Genomic DNA, 24,858 nt, shown 5'->3' on the forward strand with positions numbered 1-24,858 from the left:
CACGTATGAGAGGAAGTTTTCTGAATGACTGGGTTTGGGTTCTGCCTCTTGGTCTTGACAGCAGCTTGTCCTTCAGAAACCTGGGAGCTGGGCTGCCACCACAGACCCATCTCTACCAGGACATGAGTGAGACCTATTTCTGATGCACATATGCTTCTAAGGCTAGAGAGGGCTCGAGCTTTAATCTATGGCTTTAATCTATGGCTTTAATCTATGGCTATGTAGTTAGTTCCATTGTTTCGCTTATGTGCATTTGAATTTACAGTCAAGACCACAAGTCTATGAAGACTGACAGAATATTTTCCTTCAAAGTGAATATTTTCTGAATTATTTTTATTTCAGTATGTCCTGATATTGCCCTTTAAAAAATATAAGTAATGTCTTATCTAATTTTAAAGCAGAGCCTTTCTCCTAACTTAACCATTCTTGGATTAGAATATTTACTCACAGTCACTACAGCATGGAATATGCATCTTGCCAGATCTGGTCGGCAAATGTTATGGTACTCATTTGTGAATAAGCAATTCATAGGTGCTTAGGATTCAGCTAGTCATAAATATGTCAGCAGACCTTCTCCCTGTATGTCTCTATGTTTTTAAACCTCCCCAGCCTAATTTCCCAGAGGATTACATTGACCTTGAGTGCTTTGATGGTTTGTAAGGCTCCCCCTCTTCTGAGTTAACAGTGTCCTAATACTCTTGGCATTTATGGTAACAAACTTCAGGTGCAGTCTTATTTTGACTGCAAAAGAACCGCTTTCTTACATGTGTGCTTCCTTGCTCCTTCTATTTCTCTAATCTAGCACTTCCTCTTCAGTATTTGAGCTATTGGCTAAAAAATAAACAAACAAACAAACAAACAAAAAACCCCTGCTGTATACATTATGAGTATGAGCTTCACCCTAGCACCTATTTGGGTCCCTATTGCTATCCTCCCTGGAGCTTCCAGTCCTGTAGAGACCAGAAAAGGGGAAGAGCAGAGACAAGGCCTACAAAGCAGAGTGCTCACAGCCAACCAACCAAGAGCTGTTGGACTGCAGCTGGGTGGAGGAGAAAGTCACAGGGTGACAGCGTCCCCACAACTGGGGTGGAGACACAAGAAGCGCAGGGATTGGAGCAGGAGGGGAATCTCTGGCACCTTCTAGTTTAATGTTTTCTAGGGGCTTGCCAGCCTCGTCCTCTGCAGAAGACCTGCCTCACCTTCAGGATGCTTCTATTAACACTGAGGAGAGTTCCTTTCATTTTGTTGATCATCAGTCTGAGAGTCACGAGGTATTATCAAGAAACCACTGTTTTGAGCTTATCCATAAGAAGGGAAAAATTTTCAACCACTTTCCAAGAATGCGGGACTTTGGTGAACTAGAAGCAGCATGACAAGCATAAGTGTGTGTGTGTGTGCGTGTGTGTATTTACTTGTGCATGTTATGCAAGCTCTCTACCATTAGTTATATCACAACCTGTACCATTCTTTTTTATCCAAGTAAACAACTGCAGAAAAATATAGCTAGCTGATTGTCAAACAGCTAACACAAAGAGGTTTTAGTGCTCAGTTTTTGATTAAGTAAGAACTTGATTTTCTGTAAAGACAATAAAGTGGCTAAAATGTTCTTGAGACTGTGTCAGAATCATTTGGAGGGCTTGTTAAAACACAAACTGCTGGGTCCCACCGAAAGAATTTCTGATTTAGTCCTTTGAGGTAGAGCTCATTAATTTGCATTCCTAACAAGTTCCTGGGTGCTCTTGGCTCTGGGAACCCCACTTTGAGAAATACCAAGATAGGTAATCATCTTCAAAGCTACATAGATAATAGAACTCTTCTTTTTCAGTTGGTGCATATTATTAACACAGAATGGTGGGTTTAATAGAATCTCCTCTATTCAGTACTTAGTGCCTCATAGCGGGCAGAATGGGAGAGTAAAGCTGGGAACTTGCAGATGTTGGTGATTAAGGAATTAAGGGAATGGAGGGACTCAGTTGAAGGGATTGGGGAAGGCGGTAGAGGCAAGAGTCTGGAGAGACATAAGAAGGAATGGGAGTGAAAGACAGACTGAGAAATTCAAGCGTGAGGGAGAAACTTAACCTGACGCGGATCTCACTGCCATGTGAAGCGATTGCCTTATTGAGTTTGATCGTTGAGGTGGTGACAAGAGCTGTACCTAAAACAGATGGATAAGGCCCTGGAGGTTTTATTGTATTCCCTGCTGTATTCAATAGCAGAAATGGACAAGTTCTTTGAACTTTCATAATGATACTCATTTTCTTTGACAGTATGTATTAATCGCCAGATGGGAAACTCTTTCTTTTGGGCAAATAAGGTCATAAAGATAAGTTGTGACAATTAAATGGCCACATTTCTTTTATTTTATCAATATGGTTGGAATCGAAGTTGGACATGATAGGATGTAGGCAACCTTTTCTTCTTTAGTGTCCTAAAACATGAGTTTTGGTATCTAAGTTCACATGGAAATTCCCATTTCCAATTTTTTTTTTTTTTTTTTTTACATTCCATTCATTCTAATTGTTTAATGTGTTATTTTGATTTTAAGAATTCAAAGCTCGGCCATATGTAGGTGGATAGTATTTGGTTACGCAAACACTGCGATTCTACCTTCTACCTGCAGTCTCTAGTGAGAATGCCCAAGTCTGTTTTATTTTATTTTACTTTTGTAATGGTGGGGATCAAACCCAAGGCCCCATGTATGCCAGACAAGTGTTCTACCACTGAGCTACTTCCTCAGCCCCTCCAGTCTATTTTAAAAGCCTACTTCAAAAAATCACTTCAGTGAAGTATGAGCAAATATGACTTGTGATTCTTCTTTCTATGAAATGTCAATCATTAGTAGAAATAATATTAAAATTCCCAAATACTTCTATGAGAGCAATATTCAGGAAATAATATTTTATAGTAAACATTTTTAATAAACAGCAGCATAAAATAATCAGTGTTTAATATCATCTCTGGTGTGTGATACAAATGCATATATCCTTGATATAAAATAGCCTTTTATCATTACAATTTCATGCTTGTCTATTTGAAATGCCCATAATAACAAATCAAACATTAAGTAATACAGTGATTAAATGCATGCAGTGAAAATAAGGAAAGATATGGTAAGGTGAGATATCTCATTATTGCCATTATATATTTGAAGAAAATCTATATTGAGTTAAGAACAAACAAAGGAAACAAGGAAACAGACCAGATATAAAAATGCAGAGATATATTTTCACTTCTGTGATACAAACCATAAACATAGTTTTGTGCAAAAAAAGAATCTGAAAATAAAGTCATCTTACAAAACATTGTCAACAAAGCAAAAGATATTTTTCAGTTTATGAAAAAAATACTATTTAATACAAAAGGGACTGTGTTATGTAGTATCACAGTGCTGTTATAAAATACATTATTACAAGTGGTTTTGAAATTTAGTTTGCTCACCTTAATGATTTCAGTTATTACAAAATGTCTAAAATAAATGTTATAGTTCTTTATAAAAAACTAACTTGAATTTACTTTTTAACCATAATAATGTTTTTCCAGAGAAGGTATTTTACTGGCTCATGGAATGCTAATTTCCCTTTAAGGGATTCCTAGAAACTCAGATTCACTGAAATTGTGTTTACTTAAAATAATAAATAGTCTTGGAAAAACAATTGATTGTCATATGATATACAAAATTGTGGTTTGAAGCTTCATCATTAAACAGTTGCATAGCAACAAAAGGATACAAATATTCTCCTCTACCTAATGTTAAGAAATGTAATGTCTTGAATCAGCTTATTCACGCCACAAAAACATGTCTTAATTTATTTCCCAGAAAATCTGAATATGACCAATTCTTTGAGTTCACAGTAACTATAAGTTCATGTTTGCTCTTTGAAAATTCAAGTTTGGAAAAATTGTAACACATTTTTTTAAACAGATTTCCTTGCTTTCTTATGCTAATTGTATTTTTTAAAATGGAATCATCAAGGTGTTTCTAATTCTTTTACATTCTCCTCATGAAATATCATTTCCAGGAATTACTTTACATCCTGTAAGTCTCACATAGCTTTAAATGAAAACAAGACCTGGAGACATTGTTCTTAGAATAAAGGAGTTATTTTTTAACAAGAGTAAAATCAAATATAAAGCTCCTTCCTATATAGGACTTGAAACACATAAGAATTCTAAACTTGGCAAAAGATGCTTGCCAAGTAAATGCCAAGAGAGGCACATTTGATACCCCTCTATAAAGAAGGCAAAAAGGATTGTATTGCTTATTTACCAGTTTAAAGAAATCAGTTGTTGGTAACCTTTGAAATGAGAACTCATTACTTATTTTTGGAAATACTGTGATGTCTTGCAAAACAGAATGTATTGTCTTTGGATTTCAGCTAACTCTATGAATACATTGTGATAATTCTTGGGGCTGAAATAAAATCTGAACACTTTCAGCACGGGAAAAAAAGAGAGAGACTTTAAATTTCCAAGCTATTGGTATCATCACAGGGTTTACTACTTGCCTAGAGTCCATTGATGGTAAGCACCCTGACACCTCAAACAACTTGTAAATGGGGTTGTGGCTATAAGATGTGGTGTTCTTGTCTGCAGCCACACCTCTATTCTTCAGCGTTATTGGTCCAGGGAATCTCCTGTGGAGGTTGTCTCCATGGGAACCCTTGTTTCTCTCCCATGGATTCTTATCTAGGCTGAGGGACTATTCCCTGGCTATGCCTCCTTCAGTGTCTCGTTCCTAATGCAGCCAGGTGAACTATCAATCAACAATCAATTCCAGCATCCACATTCAGCCTTCTTAGGGTGCTGTGCCCTGTGTTATTTCAAGGACTTGTGTAAACACATTGTGAAAAAGGAAAATGTGGAAAAGGCCTTCATGATCAGAAAAGGAGGTTCACAAAGAGGCATCTCTGCACCTTCCCAAAGAAGCCCCACTGTGGAGAAGACTTCAGGGTATATGATACTGTGTTATGGCTCATTTCCATCCAAGATCTCAAATTTGGCCTAAAGTTTCCTCATTGATTCTGAACACCACTTCCATACAAACATGCATAGAGTCTAAATTGAATCAATATAATTCCTGAACATTTGTCCTGAAGAAAAGACAGCAGGTAGACAAATGCTATGGTATATACATCTCAGGGAGAGACCAGTCATGGTGACCAAAGGCAAATACATAAAGCACCATTTGACTTTCCTTTTTGGTTTGATATTTAATCACCAGGTTCTTTTCCTCTTCAATGGTTTCCAGTTTTAAGTACTTGAAACCACATGTTCCAATCCCAATGCCACGCCATGCACCCGGATGGACTGTAAATCCCACAGTGTGTTTTTTTCCTGGCTAGTGTCTGTCCTGCTTGGTAAGACACAATTAAACTTCACAGAAGATACTTGTTGCAATGTCTGCTAAATGAGAACCTTACTTTAATAAAAATATTTGAATATAAATCTTTTCTACGGCTTTCTAGTTTGTCCTGTACCACATTTACAAAAGTTGCACATTTTACAGTTCTGCAGAAATCATAGATTCGGTGTGCCCATGAATATTGGAGTCTCCTAGCAAAGATGGTTGCTTTGAGTCTATTTTGTAAGGCTTTTGAGATTTGTTGCCAAAAACGGTGATTCCCATTCCAGCGGGATGATTTGGTATGGACATGTGTGGCAGTAATGGAATATTTGCTTCCTGATTGGATCCTGATGAGGGCAAGCTGGTCACATGACCAGTGCTGGTTGACCCACTGGCGCTGCTTGGGGACCGACTCTTGGGAGGTGGGCAGTGCTGAATCACCCTGGGAGGACCTGTTGGCTGGTAGTGGGCAGCCGGAAAGGCTGCATAGCCCGGAGGTATTGGGTATCCATTGATGGGGATGAAGCGCTGGTTCTGAGGTATTGCTGGGCCAATGAAACCGGCAATCTGGCCCTGTGGTGTGATACCCTGGGTTGGGAACATGTAATTGGGATATCTGGGGTTACTGAGATTACTCACTGGGCTGGCACTGAGGGAGGTTGTCTGAGTGGTGGCATTTCCCCCCGAAGGAGTAGTAGAGCTGGTGTGACTTGAGAGACCTTCCCAGGACCGAAGCCGGACGTGAATATCTTTAAACCTTGGTCTCCTGGAAGGAATCTCATTCCAGCACTCTGTCATGAGACTGTACATCCTGGGCGGGCAGTCTTCAGAACATGGTAACAGCTGTCGTTTCCTCACCATCTCGATCACTTCTTGGTTGCTAAATCCATAATATGGCTGAAGTCCAAAACTGAAAATCTCCCATAAGACCACCCCAAAGGACCAGATATCTGAATCAGAAGAGAATTTGCCATACATGATGGCTTCAGGGGGCATCCAACGAATGGGCAGCAAAGATTTACTTTGAACCCTGTAGTAATCAGCAGAGTAAATTTCTCTGGAAAGCCCAAGGTCTGAAATCTTTACATGAAGTTGCTCTCCGATTAAAATATTGCGAGCTGCAAGGTCTTTGTGGACAAAGAAGTGACTAGACAGGTATTCCATGCCGGCTGCAATCTGAATTGCAATGTGCAGGAAATCTCCGTGATCCAAGCTGGATTTGACAGTGCCATCTTCATCACTGCTACAGCCAACATCGGAATGTGGGGACCGCATGATGAGGAACTCGTGGAGATCCCCCTGATTCATATATTCAAAAAGCATGCACACGGGTTGTTCCTGAGTGACAGCACCCAGGAGGCAGACAATATTGGGGTGGTGCAGTTCGGCCATTAGGGAAGCTTCCTGTTGAAATTCTGTCCATTGCTGAGGGTTATTATAGTCTTTCAGCGTCTTGATGGCAACCAGCTGAGCATGGTCCATACCTGGGAGATAGAGATGGCCCTTATAGATTTTTCCAAAGGCACATTCACCCAGTTCTTCCATAAAACGTACGGCAGAAAGAGGCAGCTCTTTAGCCTTGCTCTGTAAGTAAGAAAGGAAGAGTGTGGGTTAAAACATTTCTTAAGGCAAGACATTTTGGCATCTGAAAGGAGGTGTGGGGCATACAGGAAGAGGTTCCAAAAATAGATCCAACATGTGCTGAAATGAATGGTAATGAATTTCTTTAAATTTTCAGTAAATTTTTTGATTCAGCCCTATGCATTATGGTAGAGTTTGTAATAGCAAAAGATTAGAAATAACCCAAATGTCCCCTTAGAGAAGACTTATTTATGAAATAACTCATTGGAGAACTAGTAAATAGAATATCTTATAGTTGTGAAAAAGAATGAGAAAGTTTTCTCTGTACCGATAAGGAAAAGTCTACAAAATTCTGTAGCTCAATTAAACATAAAAAGCAAAGAAAGAGTTAATGCTGTTTGTTATCTTTGTGTAAAATAGGAGAAAAATGAATACACTCATAATTCTTTGCATATGCATAAAGAAACTACAAAAGGAGACTCAAGATACAGCAGTAGTTATCTGCAAGGTACGGCAGTAGGAATTAGAAGGGGGATGCAGAAGTAAATTTTTCCCGTCATTTTTTTTTTTTTTTTTTTTTTTTTTGGGTGGTGGTACTGGGGATTGAACCCAGGGTCTTGTACATAGGCAAGTGCTTTACCACTTAGCTACATTCCCAACCTGCTTTCGTGTCTCTTTACACTTTTAAATTTTTGAACCAGGTAAATGGACTATCAATTCAAAAAAATGGAATAATTAAACTTAAAACTATATGGTCAGCCTTTCCACCTGACTAATTAGGAAATTTCTTCTGCAATTATAGGTCTATCCACTATTTTTCCTTTGCCATCTGGATTCTTCTGTTATTACTATTACTACTACTAATAGTACTATTATTTTTATGTGCTGGGGATTGAGTCCATGGCCTCATGTATGCTAAGCATGTTCTCTACCACTGAGCTATAGCCCTAGCACCTGAGGTCTGGACTCTTGTGGCAGCTAATGGAGTTCCTTTAGGAGAGCAAGGTGTGGATGATAAGAAAAATCAGTTGAACTGATTTTTTTCTCTTGCAGCACTTGGATGATTTTACTTGTGCTATTAAGAGTAACCCAAGATGAATTTTTCCAGCATGATGTTAAGATTGGGGGTTTCTATAATAACATTCACTAATGATGTAAATGAATCCAACTGATGTGATGGTCCCTTGAACAGCACAGTAGGTATTACTATTTGAATTGAACCACCTTCCCCAGGCTTTTGATGATAGAGAGGGCTAAGGGACTTAGTACTAGAACTTCTTTTGGGAAAATGAGAATTAGGAAACAACCCACGGGATATTAGACTGATATAATGAGGAATTAGAAACCCAACACCCTCTTCTCCCCCACTGCTTGAAACTGACCCATAGGCAGTATGGTGTAATTCCAACCAAGTGCGCTTTGGACTCATACAAGTTTGAGTTTGCATCTTGGATCTGCTGTTTTCTATTAACAATAGTTAATACTTATATAGCACTATGTGCCAGAACCTATTCTTCTAAGCACTTCATAAATATTAACAACTCTGAGGAGGAGGGTATATATTAGCTGCTGACCTTGAGTGAGTTTCTTAACTTCTCTGAATCTGTTTCCATATCTATGAAATAATAAAACTAATTTGCCCAGTTGCAGTAGGAATTAAATACTACAATGTATAAAAGTAACTTCTACCTAATAAGTGTCCTTTAAATCATTCTTATTATCCTCATTAGGGAAGTCATCCAAGAAGTGGAGTAAATGCAAATGATTTAGATCCATTTACAATCTTAAGTAGCTCTAGAGTCTTGTCTGATTCCCTCTATGTTTTAAAATATTTGCTTAAGTGTCTTCCTGACAACTTTTCTCTGTTCTCCTGTTGTTAGTTAAAACAAAATCATAAAAAATAACAAAACTTGTTTGGGAGCCTGAGGGTGGGTGTAAAGTTGTGACCTGAAGAATCCTCGGAGAGTTCTGGTAAGAATGGATAGAAGTAGAGGTAGCAAGAACCCATGTTGAAGAGCAGATGCTGGCAAATGGGAAAGGAAGCAAGCAGGCCAAACTTCTGGGAATAGGAAAAGAAGAAGGAATGATGGGAGTTGGTGAAAGCCTGACACATGGCCCCAGGTTCCTAGGAACTGGCTGCCTGCCCCTCCACTCAAGAGAGCAAATGAGTGCTCTTAGTTCACCCTTGGAAGAAGCTCTCTTACTTTGCCATTCTATATAAGGAGAAAGAGGCTTAAGGAAAGTATCAAGATTTTTCAGGAGACCCCAAAGAGCTGCACTTGCATCTGCAAAGCTCATCCTGTGTGAAACTAAAGAAGGCTGTGGTCAGCAATCCCGTTGGGATGAAAAGGCAGGACATCTCTGGAGACTCAGCCTGGGCCTGACACCTCTCAGGGTTATAGCTCCAAGGTGTCATCACTTTGCAGAATTATAATTGTTCTTTATCCCTGTCCAGATACATGAAAGAGTACATTTTGGTCTAAAGTGTGTCTGGTCATATCTCACCAATTCCCATGGGCCCATGGGCCAGGCAGCATGGAGTCCAAGTCTTTTCCAACCTAATGGTAGGAGGGAATAGTCTGCTAGAGTCACTCAAAACCAAATTTGGGAGCCAGGTGTGGTGTTGCAGGCCTGTAATAGCAGCAGCTCAGGAGGCTGAGTCCCTAAGCAACTTTGGGAGACCCTGTCTCAAAATAAAACATAGAAAGGGCTGGGGATGGGACTCAGTGGTTAAGTACCCCTGGGTTCAATCCCTTGTATGAAAAAACCAAAACCAAAACCAAACAAACAAAAAAACAAATTTGGTGATTGCTTTAGAAAGAAGTGTGGAAAGTGTATATGATGGCAGGTTTCACAAAACTTTTACTTTAAACACCTGTGCAGCCGCTGGCACAGCAATGCCCAGAACAAACTGCTCGGAACTTGGTTTCAGGGAATCCTTTACACAGCGATTTGCATTTTTTAAATGCTCAAGTTACTTAGTACAAATGAGTCTTAACTATAGACTCATTTTCAAATTTTACATAAATCCTGAACTAGTTAAAAAGTCATAAAAACTCTTCAAGAAGCAGTTGGTAGACTGTACGGTGATGGCAGGAAATTAGCTGTATTGTTGAGGAACAGATGGTTTACATTATACAAACCCTTTAGGCTAAACTTGTTTAGGTCTGGCATATTGTAAATTATATTTTAGTAATGAAAGTGAAATGACCTCTGCTTGACCTCAAGTGGGGTTTGTCTGTTTGAACCAATGTAGTGGAAAACTATGAAAGAAAATGAAGTCATAAAGTTTTGGCAGTTCAATTTTGGCTCATTTCAAGTTAAGGGGTTATAAATCTGTTTAGTTTTTGTTTGACAAGTATTTGTCATACAGGGATGTACAAAATGTAAAGAAGTGTAAAATACACATGAGGCACGGTGCCAAAGTAAACCAAGTACAAAGGAACGCTGGAATGAATAGGGTCCTGGGCTCCTATCTCTTTATCACTCCCTCCATTAGTTGAATGACAAGATGGGGTTGGTTTATTATATGCTGTAAGGCAATTAAGTACCTTAAAACTGAAACAGGCTTTCAGTTTAAATGTTAACATTTTTACTTCTCAAAGTAAACACACATCTACCTCACTGTGGGTTTTTAAAATTATATGATTTTTGATGGGGGACAGATAAAAGTTGATGAAGAAGCTGATACATCAGTCGAAGATCAGATTGTGCTTCTTCCTTTAGAAACTGTCAGAGAGCAACAGTGTTAGGGTTTAAATGAGCAGGAGAATGAAGGAAGAACATTTCAGACGTGAATCATTTAGGCGTGAGTGGATGCGAGCACTGGCTAAACTCAGCTGCAGACAGAGACAGACTCATGTAGGTGGGTCCTTTCACTCGAGTGATGTGTGCTAAGTGGGGTTGGGCACCCCTTTTTGTTTCTTAACATTAGATATAAAAGGGCAAACTGTGGGTAGAGTTTTTTAAAACTGTAACTCTGGTGGTGGCTACTGATGGATAAGAAGAGCCATCAGCTTGGTGACTTTATCTTTCCACCTCAGGGGATGACAGATCAGAAATGACTCCTGGTGAAGCAGCTGATTCCTAATTGCTATTTCTGGCTCATTTTACATAAGTGATTACTGTAGGAAATGAGGTGGAGGTTTTGTGATGGCCACCAACATTTGTGTGTGGCACAAAACCTGCTCTGTGACTGTTCACCTCTGACCTGATATTGCCAAGGGCTGCTCTACTTTTGAGTCCAACTTGAAGTGGATATACAGATAAAAAGCAAAGCCACTATTATGTATAATTAAAGTTCACTAATTTTAAAAAAGGGAGAAAATAGAACTGCTTTAGGTTGGAGGGAACTGGGCCCGGGTGGTTCTCTGGCAGAGGAAAGGGTCTCTAACAGCAGATGACGAAGAAGGATGGAAGTTCATATTCACAGTCAGCCCTAAACCATCCCCTGTAGTCTCTGCCCCTGTCATTCAAGCTCAGTTTATCTCCCATGTTCTGATGACCAGGCTGACTATGGCCCCTTTTACAAATCACCTGTGCTATTCTTTGGAAGTAGATCTAGCTAGACACAAGTGTCTGCAAAAGAGTAAGTTTGATGTCATGGCATTTGTCCTTGCCCTCTCAGATGAATGACGAGACAGATTCCAGCCCTGTTGACATTCAAGGGATATTTTTGGTGGGAGGAGCACAACACGAGGTTATTTTTCTCTCCGGAAGCAGTATTCTGCTTCTGCAAGGAAGCTCTGCGTTCCTTGGAGGCTGGCTTGCTATCTGAATCTGATGTACCATATTCTACATCAAATAGGGCATCAGACCCGCTTGGAGCACCTGTTAAAACAAAAATTGCCAGGCCCTACCTCCAGAGTTTCTGATTCTGTAGGTCTGAGACTCTCCCTGTATGACAGCACCCAAGTGAGGCTGATACTCTTGGCCTCACTTTGAAAGTCACTGGAATAAATGGAGATGGCTTTCTGGATTAATCACTCAGCAGTCTGGGTCCCTGCATGAAGAATGACCACAGCACTGTGAAAAAGCCAGTGGAGCTATTCTAAAATACATACAGTGGAGAAAATAATACTCTATGAAAAGGTGTTTTGGAAAGGCAGGGAGAATAAAAATGCAAGATTACCTACCAGCAGGTACTGGGTTTGTGTTCTGCATAGCTACAAGAGATTCAAAGTTCTGAAATGTAAATATTTCTATAGCATGAACACTATTACCAGTTTACTGTGTTTAGGATAATAGTTGGTTGCATCAGTCAACTGATGTATCTACTGTATACCAAAGGGTGCACATACAGACTAATAGAGGAGGGACCATGCAAGACCCACCCATGAAGAGCAGACACAGTTCCTGCACTGATGTTTGTAATCTGAACTTACTAACAGCTACCACGTATTGAACACTTGCCATATGCTAAACACTGAGATCATAATAAGGGTTATGTGACATATAATTTTAATGCTAATGTATTAGGCTATAAATACTTTGCATATATTAACTCCTTACAATAATCCCATGAGATTAGTAACCATGCCTAATCTCCAGTTTACAGATGGAGAAACCAAGGGACAGAGTTGTCAACTGATCTGATAAGGGCTCAACACAGACTCCCAGAGCCTGTTTTGCCAGCTACTCCATGATGCTCCCTTATCTGCTCTCTGAGTTTTGTGCATTAGTTCACTTTATCCTCCTTACAGTGCTCTGAGATTTCCCCACCTTAGGGATCAAGACATTCAGGAATTCCATGGTTAGGTAACTTGCTCAAGAAAGCACGACTATTAAGTGGTGACGCCAAGATGCAAGTCCAAATGTGTCTGACCTCAAAGTTGGAGCACTTTTCTGGAAATTGGTAGCAGCATTTTCAGTTTGATCTTGAAAGGGCTCCCCATTTTAAAAGCATGAGGGCCACTGGTATGAAAGAGGGATGCTCAAGGTGTAAGAGCTTTCTGAGCCAGACTATTAGGGTTGATGCTCTGCTGCAGCGGGTAAGAGAACGAAACCTGTCAATAGTAACCTTTGCCAGAATTGGGTACAAGAGCCCTGGAGAATATCTGAACGTGAGATTTCTTGGTATGTGGACTTGGCTGTTGCTATGAATCTGCTTGTCTCCAAAGTCAATTTTCCTTTCATGTGCATTATCTTGGTTCTTAGGTAAACAGTGTTTGTTAGATTTGTGAAAAAATTGACTCCACTCATAAACGGAAATGACTGCATTTTAAAAGCTTAGAGGCCACAGTCATTTTATTTTGGGAGGTTATGGACATTTTTCAAAGACTACAGATGAACTAAGTGCCTTCTGGCTTATGCAATCAAATTCTAGAGGGAGTTTCAACTCATAGTTGGCCACATTTGCTCAGAGTTCAGCCGCACTTCTCTGGAAGTGATTTAACTTCAGAGGCGTTTCTTTTCTGTACAATGCAACTTTCTGATAGTTAGTTTGAATGTTTGGTGGTGACCAGAGTTGATTCTGTGGTGGAGTTACTTTACAATGTCAATGGGAGAGGATCCATTCTGCTTGGAAATAGACAGAACAGATGCCAGTAATTTTAATGTCAGCCTGACCACCATGTGCTCCTAACTTGAGCTCACATGTTTCAGCTAGCTTGAAAATTAAGGCAGTAGAATGAAATGGGCAGTCCCTGGGCAGACCTGGGTTTGACTTCTAGCTCTGTCTCTTACTAGCTGTGACTTTGGGCAAATCTTAATCTCAAACTCAGTTTCTTTTTTTTTTTTTTTTTTTGATCCCCCAAATCAGGATCAAATGAGTACTTACTTGGTAGGGTTATTAAAAAAAAATCTATAGAGATAACGCTGCATTACCTCAATGATGAAGAACTTCAGGCCATTCATGGAACCCTTTTATAATACTTGTTTTCCCTAGAAGTTTCTATAGACACAGGTCTGAGCTGAGGTTATATATTGGCCAAACTCCCAGTCATCATTACTGTATCCTCTCCACCCTAATGGGTTTTATCCAGAATGTGAGCAGGATGTGGGGCAGGGGAATCCACACTAATAGGATGGACACAAGGCATAGCAGAGCAGGACTTAGAGCTCCTCTACAGTCCTGGCTGTGATTCTTTTGGGTCCGTCCCCACCCTGGGCAATGCTGTGGGCTGCTGGATCCTCCAGTTTCTCTCTTGCAATGCTCTATGGGTGGCATCTGGCTTCATTAAAAGACCAGCAGTCATCACTGTAACAGCAACGATCATAATTTCTACCTACTGAGTACCTGTGAGTGCCAGACACACTATCTTAAAGTAATATTTTTGTCTTCTTTTTATAGGTGACAAAATAAGGCTCAGAGAAAGTGGTTAATTATTTGCTTACGATCTCAGTAAACAATATAGCCAAGATTTGTAATCCGATCTTTCTGCCTCTAAACCCAAGCTCTTTTGAAGACTATCAAACTATCTCCTAGAAATATACTCAGAGAAAAATAAGTTAGGCCTAGACGGTAGGGACCCCTGGGTGCCTGGATGAATTTTATAACTTGAGATTGGTCCTTCTAGGTTGGGAAATTATTGTACTCAAGGGGGAGCTAAAGGGATGCCAAAGGATGAAGTCAGGATGAGAAAGAGGAAGAGAGGACTGACGAACATGAGAGGACAGTCCCATTTAGGGCCTTAAAAGAAGAACTAGTGAAGGAAATGTGAGGAGATAGGAGGCGAGCCAACAGAAAAAGCAGTTCAATATGGTGGTTAAGGATATCAAATGCTCCAGAGAAATTAAAGAGGATGAAGACTTGGAAAAGGTCGCTGGGTTAAATTACATCATTGGTGATTCCCAAGAGGCCCATGTGAATAGAATGGTGAGCTCAGAAACTCTGGGAGTTTCTGAGTGGCTTTAAGGAGTGAGTGGAAAAGTTATTGAGGAGAGTTAACCATGAAGTGTAGTGACATCTGGTAAGGACAGGTGTTCAAACGGGAAGCCAGACCACAGCAGGGCTTCCTAGAAGCCTGTGCTGGCAAGAGGGACAGGTCCGGAGACTATAACCAAGTTTCAGTATAACCAGCAACTCCTTTGGCTGGAAAGGAAAAAGAAGAGATGAATTACCTAGAAGTGAAGAAACAGAAAAGCTGGCAAGAGATGAGGGTAAGTTGGGAAATAAAATACAGTGACCAGCTTCAGGAAGCCAGGCAAATCCTGCTTTCCCCCAACAGTCCTCAAAGGCTTCTTGCAGCAGCCAGGAGCTGCAGGAGTTTGACCCACCAGGGCTGGTTAGACTTTGGCCACACCCCTATCTGGGGCCTCCTCTGGGTTTCCTTGCCCCTGTTCTCAAACTCTTTCACCCCTGAACCTCTTTGTGTGCCTCCCCCAGGTAGGCAAGGAGTCAGGAGACTGCATGGGTCTCACTCTGTGCTTGAAGGGGAGACTCTGCCCGCTCTGTCTCCCTGAGAAGCTCACTCCATAGCACACCTAGAGGGTACAGTTTTTTCAGAAGCATGGCAGTCTGGGAGATGCAGGCAGGGGAAGGAGAGGCAAAGGGAAAGAATTAGAGAAAAGGGAATTCCCAGGCTCCACTGAGAAGGTTCACTTTCCACAGTAATTTTTTTTAAACCCACTTAAATTATAAAATTTGTAACTCAATATAGAAAAATCTTGCTTAGCTCAGGCACCACTAGAGTACTCATTGGAGGATTAAATGGTTCGAAATCTTTTGCTGAATAAAATAAAAGGAAAAGAAACTTGGACTGTCTGCTTCTTTCTCTGAACAGCTGAGAAAACTGAGCGGCAAAAGACTAGATGACTTCTCCCAGGCCCCGGGTGGTTAGAGCATCTCCACCGCCTGTCTGTCCTGCGCTCAGCATGAAGACGCCACTCTGGTCCGGTGGCTTCCTTTCCCCATAGATCAGAAGGAAACTGGTGCCTCATCAAAAACCTTTACTAGCAGCTACACCATTCTGTCTCCCAGGGGTCCCAAGCCAGGCTCGTCAGCCAGTCTGTCTGTGGCCACCTATTGTCCTTCTGGAAGGGTATCGGTTTCTAATCTCCCAGAGGAGCCTCTTCTTCTTAATCCAAACACTCAGGGGAATGTTAGCAGTTCAGCGAGTGAAGAGAGATGGAAACGGATCGTTTAAACCCTGATGGGAACATTCATGTGGATAAATAAGAACCCTGGAGTCTCTGACTTTTGAATAGGTCAAGGAAAAAATAAGAATTAGGCGAGGGCAGGCCAGTTTCTTTCCTTCACTTCTTTTTCACCCTTGCCTCCAAACATCCTTTCAACTTTGCTCTGGTAGAGAGTTTTCCAGGCTTTTTCTCTTCCTCGTGTGTGTCGCTTCCTTTTACATTTTATAGGTACATGAAATATTTATGTGGCAGTGACCTTTTAAAGCAGTTTTAGAGATTGACTGTTTACATTTAGGAATTTTCTTTAAGGTCTACAAAGTCTTTTGTGCTTTTTTCCAGGAAAGGCACTCAGTAAGAACCAAAACAAACAACTGAATAACTCAAATTTGATTGGAGCCAAATCTCTTAGGAGTGTAAGAAAAAAAAAATTAGCATTTGTTTTTGTTGTTTCCTTTTCCCTCTTCCAACCCAGTCAAATATTTGAACCATTCCTACTTCAGGCAAGTTCAAAAGTGCTTGGGAGCTGTTTAAGGTCAAATCCTAAGCATTGGACTGGAGAAATCTTGACACTGGGAGATTTTTCAAGGCAGGCTTCAGAAATGAGCCAAGGAATGATGAAAACAATGTTTATTTCACCAAGTCTCTGAGAAAACTCATGTCAGTATATTTTACATGTGTCTCTTTGACCATGGAGAATGGAGTACCATTATTACTCTGGCCAAATTTTACATGTATCTGTGAAAGCTAGGGCTACCTTGCTCAGGCTTGTGACTTATTTGGGCCTCTGAAAGGTTGGTCAGCAGTCAGGGGGATGCCGGGGTGACTGGCACAGATCAACCAGTTGGAATCATATTTAGTTGTTTTCCAGACCCACTCACTTTTCTATATAATTTATTCTGTGAAAAAGTTGTCCAGGGGTCAGCAAGAGCCAGCGCTTTATTTTGAGTTGAAAAATCCTACATTTACATTTTATCTCCCCAATTACAATCTCTTTGACCTTGAACGAGTTACTTAATCTGTTTGAGTCTCAGTGACTCTGACTGTACAACAGTAATGATATCATATGACTTGCATATTAGCTATGAGGATCAGCTGAGATAATGGATGTAAAAGTCCCTGGTATAATTCTTGGTAATTTGTATTAATCAATATATTAGCTTTCTCTATTTATGCCACAAAGATCTCTGAGATGTTCAGTAGAAAAACTATGTGAACTTAAAATTTCATGCCTGTTGAACATCACGTGTTATAAACCAGCCTGCACTAAAAAGAGAATTAAGGTACAGGTTAAGGCTAAGATACAAAAATGATAATTTTCCTGAGGTTAAACTACACTTCTATGGTTCCTGCCACAGCAGTGAGGAGCCTATCTCTCCAGTATGGTGGCTGTTGCCCAATGGAACAGCTATACCCTAACAGATTTGGGTCTCTGGGCCACCCGGGCTCCTCCACATTCAATAACAGAAATGACAGGGCAAGACTCTCATTGAACAATGACATTGCACTAGAAGATTGAACTCATGGGATATCTAAGAGTACCTGCTGGGCCAACCAGGTCTTACCTCCTGAATATGCAAAAATTTTAACCTCTATTATTTTCTCCTACCTTTAGAGTAGCATTAAATAGTAAGGAGTATATGTTGCATTACATAAAATACTATAATGTTTATAAACTGGCTAACTGGAAGCTAGGATGTCAATAGAGTTTAAACTCCCATTCCACCATTCCCCAACATTGCATGATCTTCAGGGTGTGTGTGTGTGTGTGTGTGCGTGTGTGTGTTATGGTAAATATTCACACTGAGCAAGAGAACACTGGTTTTGCTTGAGGTGGAAATTCTGAAAATGAAATTTTGGCATTTAAAGAACTCTAAGACTTAACCAAGAAATATGACATATAATAGCAAAAATATCGACTCTAATTTTTTTTAAAAGTTTAAACAGCAAAGCAAAATAAAATTAAATGAAGACCAATAGTGTTAATTATGTTATTCCACTTATTAGACAAAGAGGATTAGTTAATTTAAATGGGAAGACTTTTTTTCCCTAAAATTTATTATGAGTGTCCAATGAATAATATGGCCACTAACCCATGGAGAACATAAATATTTGTTGAATGACTAGTCCTCTGGATTTGGCACAAGAAGAAAAGACGGGTTTTGGAAGCAAGAATCCTACACTATTTAAGTGAATTCTTTTGCTGAGAGGCTCGGGAGGGAGGTCCCCACTTTCCTGAGAGTAAGACCCTGTCAGGTTTCAGTTCAAGATGCAGCACGGGTGCGCTATTCACAGTGAGGGCAGTGACCCTGAGTTCCTTGCCGGGACCTCGAGCAACCCAAATGCTGACAGATGTGAATGAAGAGCAAAAAGGGATATGGGTTGATTTTGCACGAAGAAGGGAAGGCTCAAGTGGGCTATTATAGAACAGCTTTCAAAGATTGTTGGAAGGACAATCTTTCTCTTAAAACATGCTTAAACCGAAGAGAAAGGGATTGAAGATAGGACTAGAAAGGATTTTTTAAAAAATTGTGGTAAAAATGCATAACATAAAATTGACCATCTTCATCATCTTTAATTATACAATATAATAATTTTCCTTACATGCACATTGTTGTGCAATAAAAGGATTTTTGACAGTGAAGTTTGTAAAACAATTTGAATCTCTCTCTCTGTCTAGTTGGAAGGGTAGGGAATCTCCTTTGAAATTTTATAAAGCAGCCCACACTCCGAGCCCTGACAGCCTGGCAGAGATGATTTCTTAAAAATCCCATCTAACCCAACAGCTTCAGGGCAGGGCCGAACTCTGACTGGCCCAACGCTGGAGTGGACGCTGGAGTGGACACGTGGATCAAAGCGTGTTTGAGTTGCCTGAGGCAGAAAGAGAGATATACAGTTAGTCTTCCCATTGGCTGAAGATGAACTCTAGCACCTGAACTCTGATTCTACATCATTTGATTTTTTTGGTTTTTAAAATTTTTTTTTAAAAATTAGTTGTAGATAGACACAATACCTTTATTTATTTATTTTTATGTGGTGCTGAGGATCGAACCCAGTGCCTCACACATGCTAGGCAAGCAAGCGCTCTACCACTGAGCCACAACTCCAGCCCCATGTCATTTGATTTCTAAGCATGGTATGTGGATAATGGTTTGCTTGAACCTGAGGCTTGTGGAATAAGGGCAGCTCTGCAGGGCTGGTTTTACCTTGGGTTTATATGCATTCAGCATCGACATCTCCACGTTTTGGCCTCTGACGTGCTTTGGTTGCCGCTGCACTGGTGGTGACGGGGACTTCTGGTTGTTGCGACAGACACAGATAAAGAAGAAGAGGAAAGCGATGGCTAGGGGAATGGCCACACTCGGTACCAGTATGTACAGGATTTCCATTTTATTCTTCTCCTTGGAATCTTTCGAATCTGGGTGCAGAAATGAAAGAGTGAGCTATTTTGTTAAAATAACACGTATAACGTTACATTGCATAATTTAAAATGACCTTCTTCTATTCTTCTATACACACAAATCCACTGTGAGAAAAAGGAATCCATTGCTTATTAAAATTTGTTTCCATCAAACCTTCAACATAACTTATTGAAGTTTAAAAGTTTAAAGTTCAAACGTTTAAAAATTATAGAGAACATGACAAAGATTTTGTATGTGTGGGCCTCTCTCTAGCAGCAGACCTGCATTTCTCTAACACCTTAAAAGTTAAACACAATGTAAATGGACTATATACACGCAAGAGCCTTAATGTGGACCACAGGGGTCTTCTTCCTTTGGACGCCAGCCCAGATCAACCACCACTACCACATGGTGTTCCAGACACCATACCCTTGTCTTGGCTGGTGTGGACTTACAGGTACAGTCCTGTATCTTCTGGTTTCAACATTGCTAAAGAATGCTGGCCTCAGGGTCCCAAAAGCAACTGGTCTGAGAATATGGGAATCTGGAGTCTGGGCTCATTGGGTCTCTGATGAGCTGTGTGACCTGATTAGATCATTTATGTCTCTGGGTTTCACTTTTTTCTGATCTGCCGAAGTGAAGTGGAATGTTCTGGATGGTGTGTACAATTCCCTCCAGCACAGAAGCACTATATAACTTGACACTTTTTGAAACCCCAGAATTCTTCTTAAATGGTTTCATATGAACCCAATAATTATGAGTGCTAACACTTTGAAGTGTGTGTTTGAAACTTTATACATCCACTTTACCATTGCTTGGCAAAGAATATATGTATAGAAGGCTATGAAGTATGCTTTTTTTTAAAAATTGGTTTGGGTCTGGCCATTAAAACCAAAAACTTAAGGCATATATTTTCATCAATGAATTATTTAACTGGTAAAACAAACATGGAATGGTAATTAGAGGGGTTATTTAATGGCATGTCTTGACCACCAAAATCAACTATCTGTTTTAAAGAAAATCCAAATACTGCAAATTCGGCTTGACACCAAATTCAGAGATGATTATTTATTTTACAAAAGAATTAACAATGATCCTTCCACTCATTCAGTAAGTCAATAAACAAAAGCTACTATATTCCTAGAACTGGTAGTGGGAATGTAAAATTACATATGGCATATCCTCTGCTCTTGAGGAGCTCACGGTCTTGTAATGAAATAGACAAAAAATAATTACAATATATTATTATATGAAAGTATGATAGAAGGATGAAAACACCTAAAACTTCTTTTAAATATGGAGCTTCCTGTTGGGCACAGTGGCGTGCACCTGTAATCCCAGTGGCTCAGGAGGCTGAGACATGAGGATCTCAAGTTCAAAGTCAGCCTCAGCAAAAAGTGAGGTGCTAAGCACTCTATTTCTACCAAAAATAATAAAATAAAATAAAAAGGGCTGGGGCCAAATCTCAGTGGTTGAGCATTTGCCTAGCATGTATGAGGCCCTGGGTTCTATCCCCTGGGGTGGGGGAAGAAAAAAGAAGTGGAGGCAGCTCCCTGGTACATGTAAAGAGAATGGGTTTTGTTTGTGTATACCTTCTTTAGGAGTCTCTTTTTCAGGTGAGATGTATTAGTGAGCATATTTTTCCTTCTTGTCCCCTAAATAGACTTAGCATGAGATGTGAGGAAGGAATACCAAAAACTGGGTGTTGGGAATATGCTCTGTGGGTTAACTCTCATAAGGGCTTGGGGAGGGCTTAAATCTGGTCATTGAGTATATAAAAATAATAATTTAAATCCCTTTTATGTTTCTACTGGCACAAAATCATGTTTGTGATCATTATTACTATGGAACAGGAACTTCAGAGAACAAACTCATTTTATCCGCACAGCTGACTCCATGAAGTAGTGACATCCTTATCCCCATTTTAACAGGCAAGGAAGCTGAGGGACAGAGTGGTTAAGTAACTGGCCCAAGGACATGCAGCTGGGATTTTCCCCATCAGACTTGCTCCTAGCCTCTCTGCAATTGGGAAAAGCGAGCTATTTAAGACCCATTTTCCCATAGTAGGTTCATAGAGGTCAGAAGGGGGAGAGGGATCTGACGGGTGGAGAATAACACTGAAGCTTTGAAGTACATGATGGCTTTGAACTCCCCAGTTTATCCACGGTACCAGGTAAATGTATACCTGGCATCGTTGAGGGGTACACTCTTCACTGCACATCTGTGGATGGATGGAGAGGAATCACATGAGTAGACACACAGACACACAGTGGAAACACTTAGATACACTGCTGCAGATAAAGGACAGTGGACATTTTAAGGTCAAAGACCTCTCATTACTTCCTTTGTCATTATCTAGATGAACTTGAGTCAGCACTTCAGACACCCTGAGCAAACTCATCCATAAATTAAAAATAATAATACCCACTTCAAAGAACTGTTGTAAATAACAAACAATGTAACACAGTAATTGCCTATTCTAGTACCTGCAGCGACTTGATCTCTCAAAGTTCACTGTCAGAGTAAAAGTGCATTCTGGGAAAAATGTTTGGGGCTGGGAATTTTAAATAACTCTAAGCAAGAAACAACCTCTCTGATCTCCATTTCCTTCTTTATTCAAAGGGAACGAATCACCCAATCTTATTTAGTTCATGTGAGAATCAAATGAGATAATGTTCACGGAAGACCTTGAATAATTGAAAATTGCTATACAGTTGTTGGATGCTCTGTTATTAACATTATAGAATTTCTCAGTACCCTGGGGTGGGGGGGAGATCTCTGTTATTCTTGGATTTTCAGTGAAATCATTATAAGCGTAACGATTACAAAAGGAATGAGGTTAATTCAGCACTAATGTAACGCTAGTCATTTTTCCAGCCTGGATTTTTAGCAACAAGAGAAAGTAAGGTCTCACCTGTCTGGCAAACAAAGGAGTCTATTCTGTATTCATAACCTATCAGCTTATTCAAGGAAGGCCTTTTATTGTAAATGGGCGGTTTGAGACAAATCCCCCTGTAGTTCTGCAGGAGAACAAACTTCAAGAAGCTAAATCCTTTAAATACACTCAAAGTTGGCTCCTTTTGCTCACGCAGAGGGTACGCAAAGGAGCACAAGGGGTGCAATGTCTTCCTGCCAAGTGAAATAATCAAGCAGAACAATACTTGGTGGTGTTGTAGGTGACAGAAAACAAATGAAGGCCTATTGTAAGTCTATGTACAACACGGTTCCTTCCCCACACGACTCTGAATTTGGTCAGAAGGGGGATCAATCTCTGGCTCAAAAAAACCTTTAAAAAATATTTTCCATAGCACAATTAGCCTTACTCATGAAAAATTAGAACACTAATTTCTGCCCAGCCCCTTTAAAATGCCCAAGCATTCTTATTCCTCATTTTAACCCAGCACTTGAGTGTAATCTCAATCTTACAAACACAGAAATGGAGGCTGAGAAAGGATACACAATGAACCAAAGCTGAACAGTGGTGGAGTTTCTGGGTTGGAATGTGAGCAAGCCTGTCCACCTTCAGTACTTCTATGAATCTTAAGCTACATCACTAATGAAAATTACTCCAAAATATTATATGGAATTGTTATCCATCATTCTTAAGATTCCAATATTCCCTTTCAGTGAGATCTTATATCTAGTGGGGATCATACTGTTAAGACATTGCATTGGAACAATGGACATTATTCTTAGTATTCACTTGAAAGGGTAATAGAAACCTCAAATGCAACCCACAGAAAATTGGCCGCAAAGTAGAATGGTGAAGATTTTTAATACTTTGGAAAAACTGCTTAAAAGTTAAATGCACATATTAGTTACATCAAGTTAAATACTTGGGATTTTTGAAACCAATAATTTGGTCCAGATCACATAATTAATTTCTGCTTAAAAATCAACAATTTGGTATCTCAGTTCACATCTGACATTCCTATTTTATTTTTACAATGACATTCAATACTTTGATTAGTAATTAAAAATAATAGAGAAAAATATTTCTTTCTTACCCTGGGGTTTACAGCAAGGTAATCATGATTTCTTATTCAGAAGATACTTTCGTAAAGTGAAACATCATCTGGGATATTACTTTGAGTTATAACAAGGAAATGCTCTGATTTTTAAATATGGCAAAGGTGGGAAGAAATCTTACTGAAACTTAGAATTCAAAGGAATTGAAACAAGTTTAAATTATGAACTTGTTTAAAAAAATTTAAAAACTAAAAGGAAGCAAAGAAGAATCACCACCATGTATTATTTAAAAACTATAAAACAAGCATGTCCGTGGCATATAGTGATATTTACACACACCCTGGGAAGTCAAAGGAAAAAGGTGGTAATTAGGCCTTCAACTGGCTTTTTGGGCCCTGGCATTCATTCTTTTGACTTGATGGTGGAAATATTAAGTAGATGATCTATTGCCTAATGTATTCTCAAGTGAATTCTTAAAAAAAAAAAGAAGCTGAATAGGCCATATCAGTGATTAAATTTTTTTAACATCTTTTTTTAGCTGTTGATAGATATTTATTTTTTATTCATTTATTTATATGTGGTGCCTCACACATCCTAGGCAGGTACTCTACCACTGAGTCACAACTCCAGCCCCTGATTAAAATTTTTCTCTGTAGAAAATGTTTAAATTATAATAAGTTAGGGGCAAAAATTCATTTGTGAGCACTTGGGAAATTTTTAGTAACTGTAATCTCTACAAGTTTGCTAAAATTTGATACACAGTAGAGGTCTCAATTTTACTCCTCTATAACCAGAAAGAGTTGAGCTCATCTTTGTTTTTGAATAATTAAAGAGATTTTCAATTGTAAAAAGCACACAACATAAAATTACCATCTTAACCACTTTTAATCATATAGTTCAATATTGTTGTTTATTCACCTTGATGTACAACCCATTTCCTGAGGTTTTCATCTTGTGAAACTGAAACTCAGATCCATTGAACAATTCTTCATTTCTCTCTTCCCCAGACCTGACAACTACCATTCTACTTTCTGTTTTTATGAATTAGACTATTTTAGGTTCTCATGTAAGTGGAATCATATAGTATACTAGCTTATTTCATCATGTTATAGCATGTCACAGGTCAGGATTTCCTTCTTTTTAAAAACTGCATAATATTCCATTTTATGTCCATACTATGTTTTTTTTTTTTTTAACCATTTATCCATTGATGGATATTTGGGTTGCTTCCACCTTGTGGACCTTGTGAATAATGCTGCAATGAACATGGGTGTGCAAATAGCTCTTCACAACCTTGCTTTCAATTCTTTTGGACAAATATCCTGAAGTGGGATCGCTGGATAATATGGTAATTCTATTTTGAGTTTTTTGAGGGACCTCCATATTGTTTTTAATGTCAGCTGCACCATTTTACATTTATCAGCAGTGCACAACAATTCCAACTTCTCCACATTTTCAGTAACACTTTTCTCTTGGATAATGGCCATC

General features: G+C 39.5%; 1 protein-coding gene across 3 annotated transcripts in view; it reads right to left on the reverse strand.

Moving 5' to 3' along the window:
• Positions 1 to 3,205: 3,205 nt before the first annotated feature.
• Positions 3,206 to 24,858, reverse strand: part of Ror1 (receptor tyrosine kinase like orphan receptor 1) — a 378,032-nt gene continuing 356,379 nt past the window's right edge. For 2 of the 3 annotated variants that reach the window (XM_047518297.1, XM_047518306.1), the window contains 2 exons: positions 19,207 to 19,418; positions 3,206 to 6,928 (listed from right to left, as the gene is read on the reverse strand). In XM_047518297.1, coding sequence (XP_047374253.1) covers positions 5,501 to 6,928; positions 19,207 to 19,418 — 1,640 coding nt within the window. In that variant the 3' untranslated portion in view covers positions 3,206 to 5,500. The remainder of the gene's footprint in view (positions 6,929 to 19,206; positions 19,419 to 24,858) is intronic. The other variant, XM_047518315.1, reaches the window with a different exon arrangement.

Source organism: Sciurus carolinensis, chromosome 1, assembly GCF_902686445.1.
Source record: "Sciurus carolinensis chromosome 1, mSciCar1.2, whole genome shotgun sequence".
Lineage (NCBI taxonomy): Eukaryota > Metazoa > Chordata > Mammalia > Rodentia > Sciuridae > Sciurus > Sciurus carolinensis.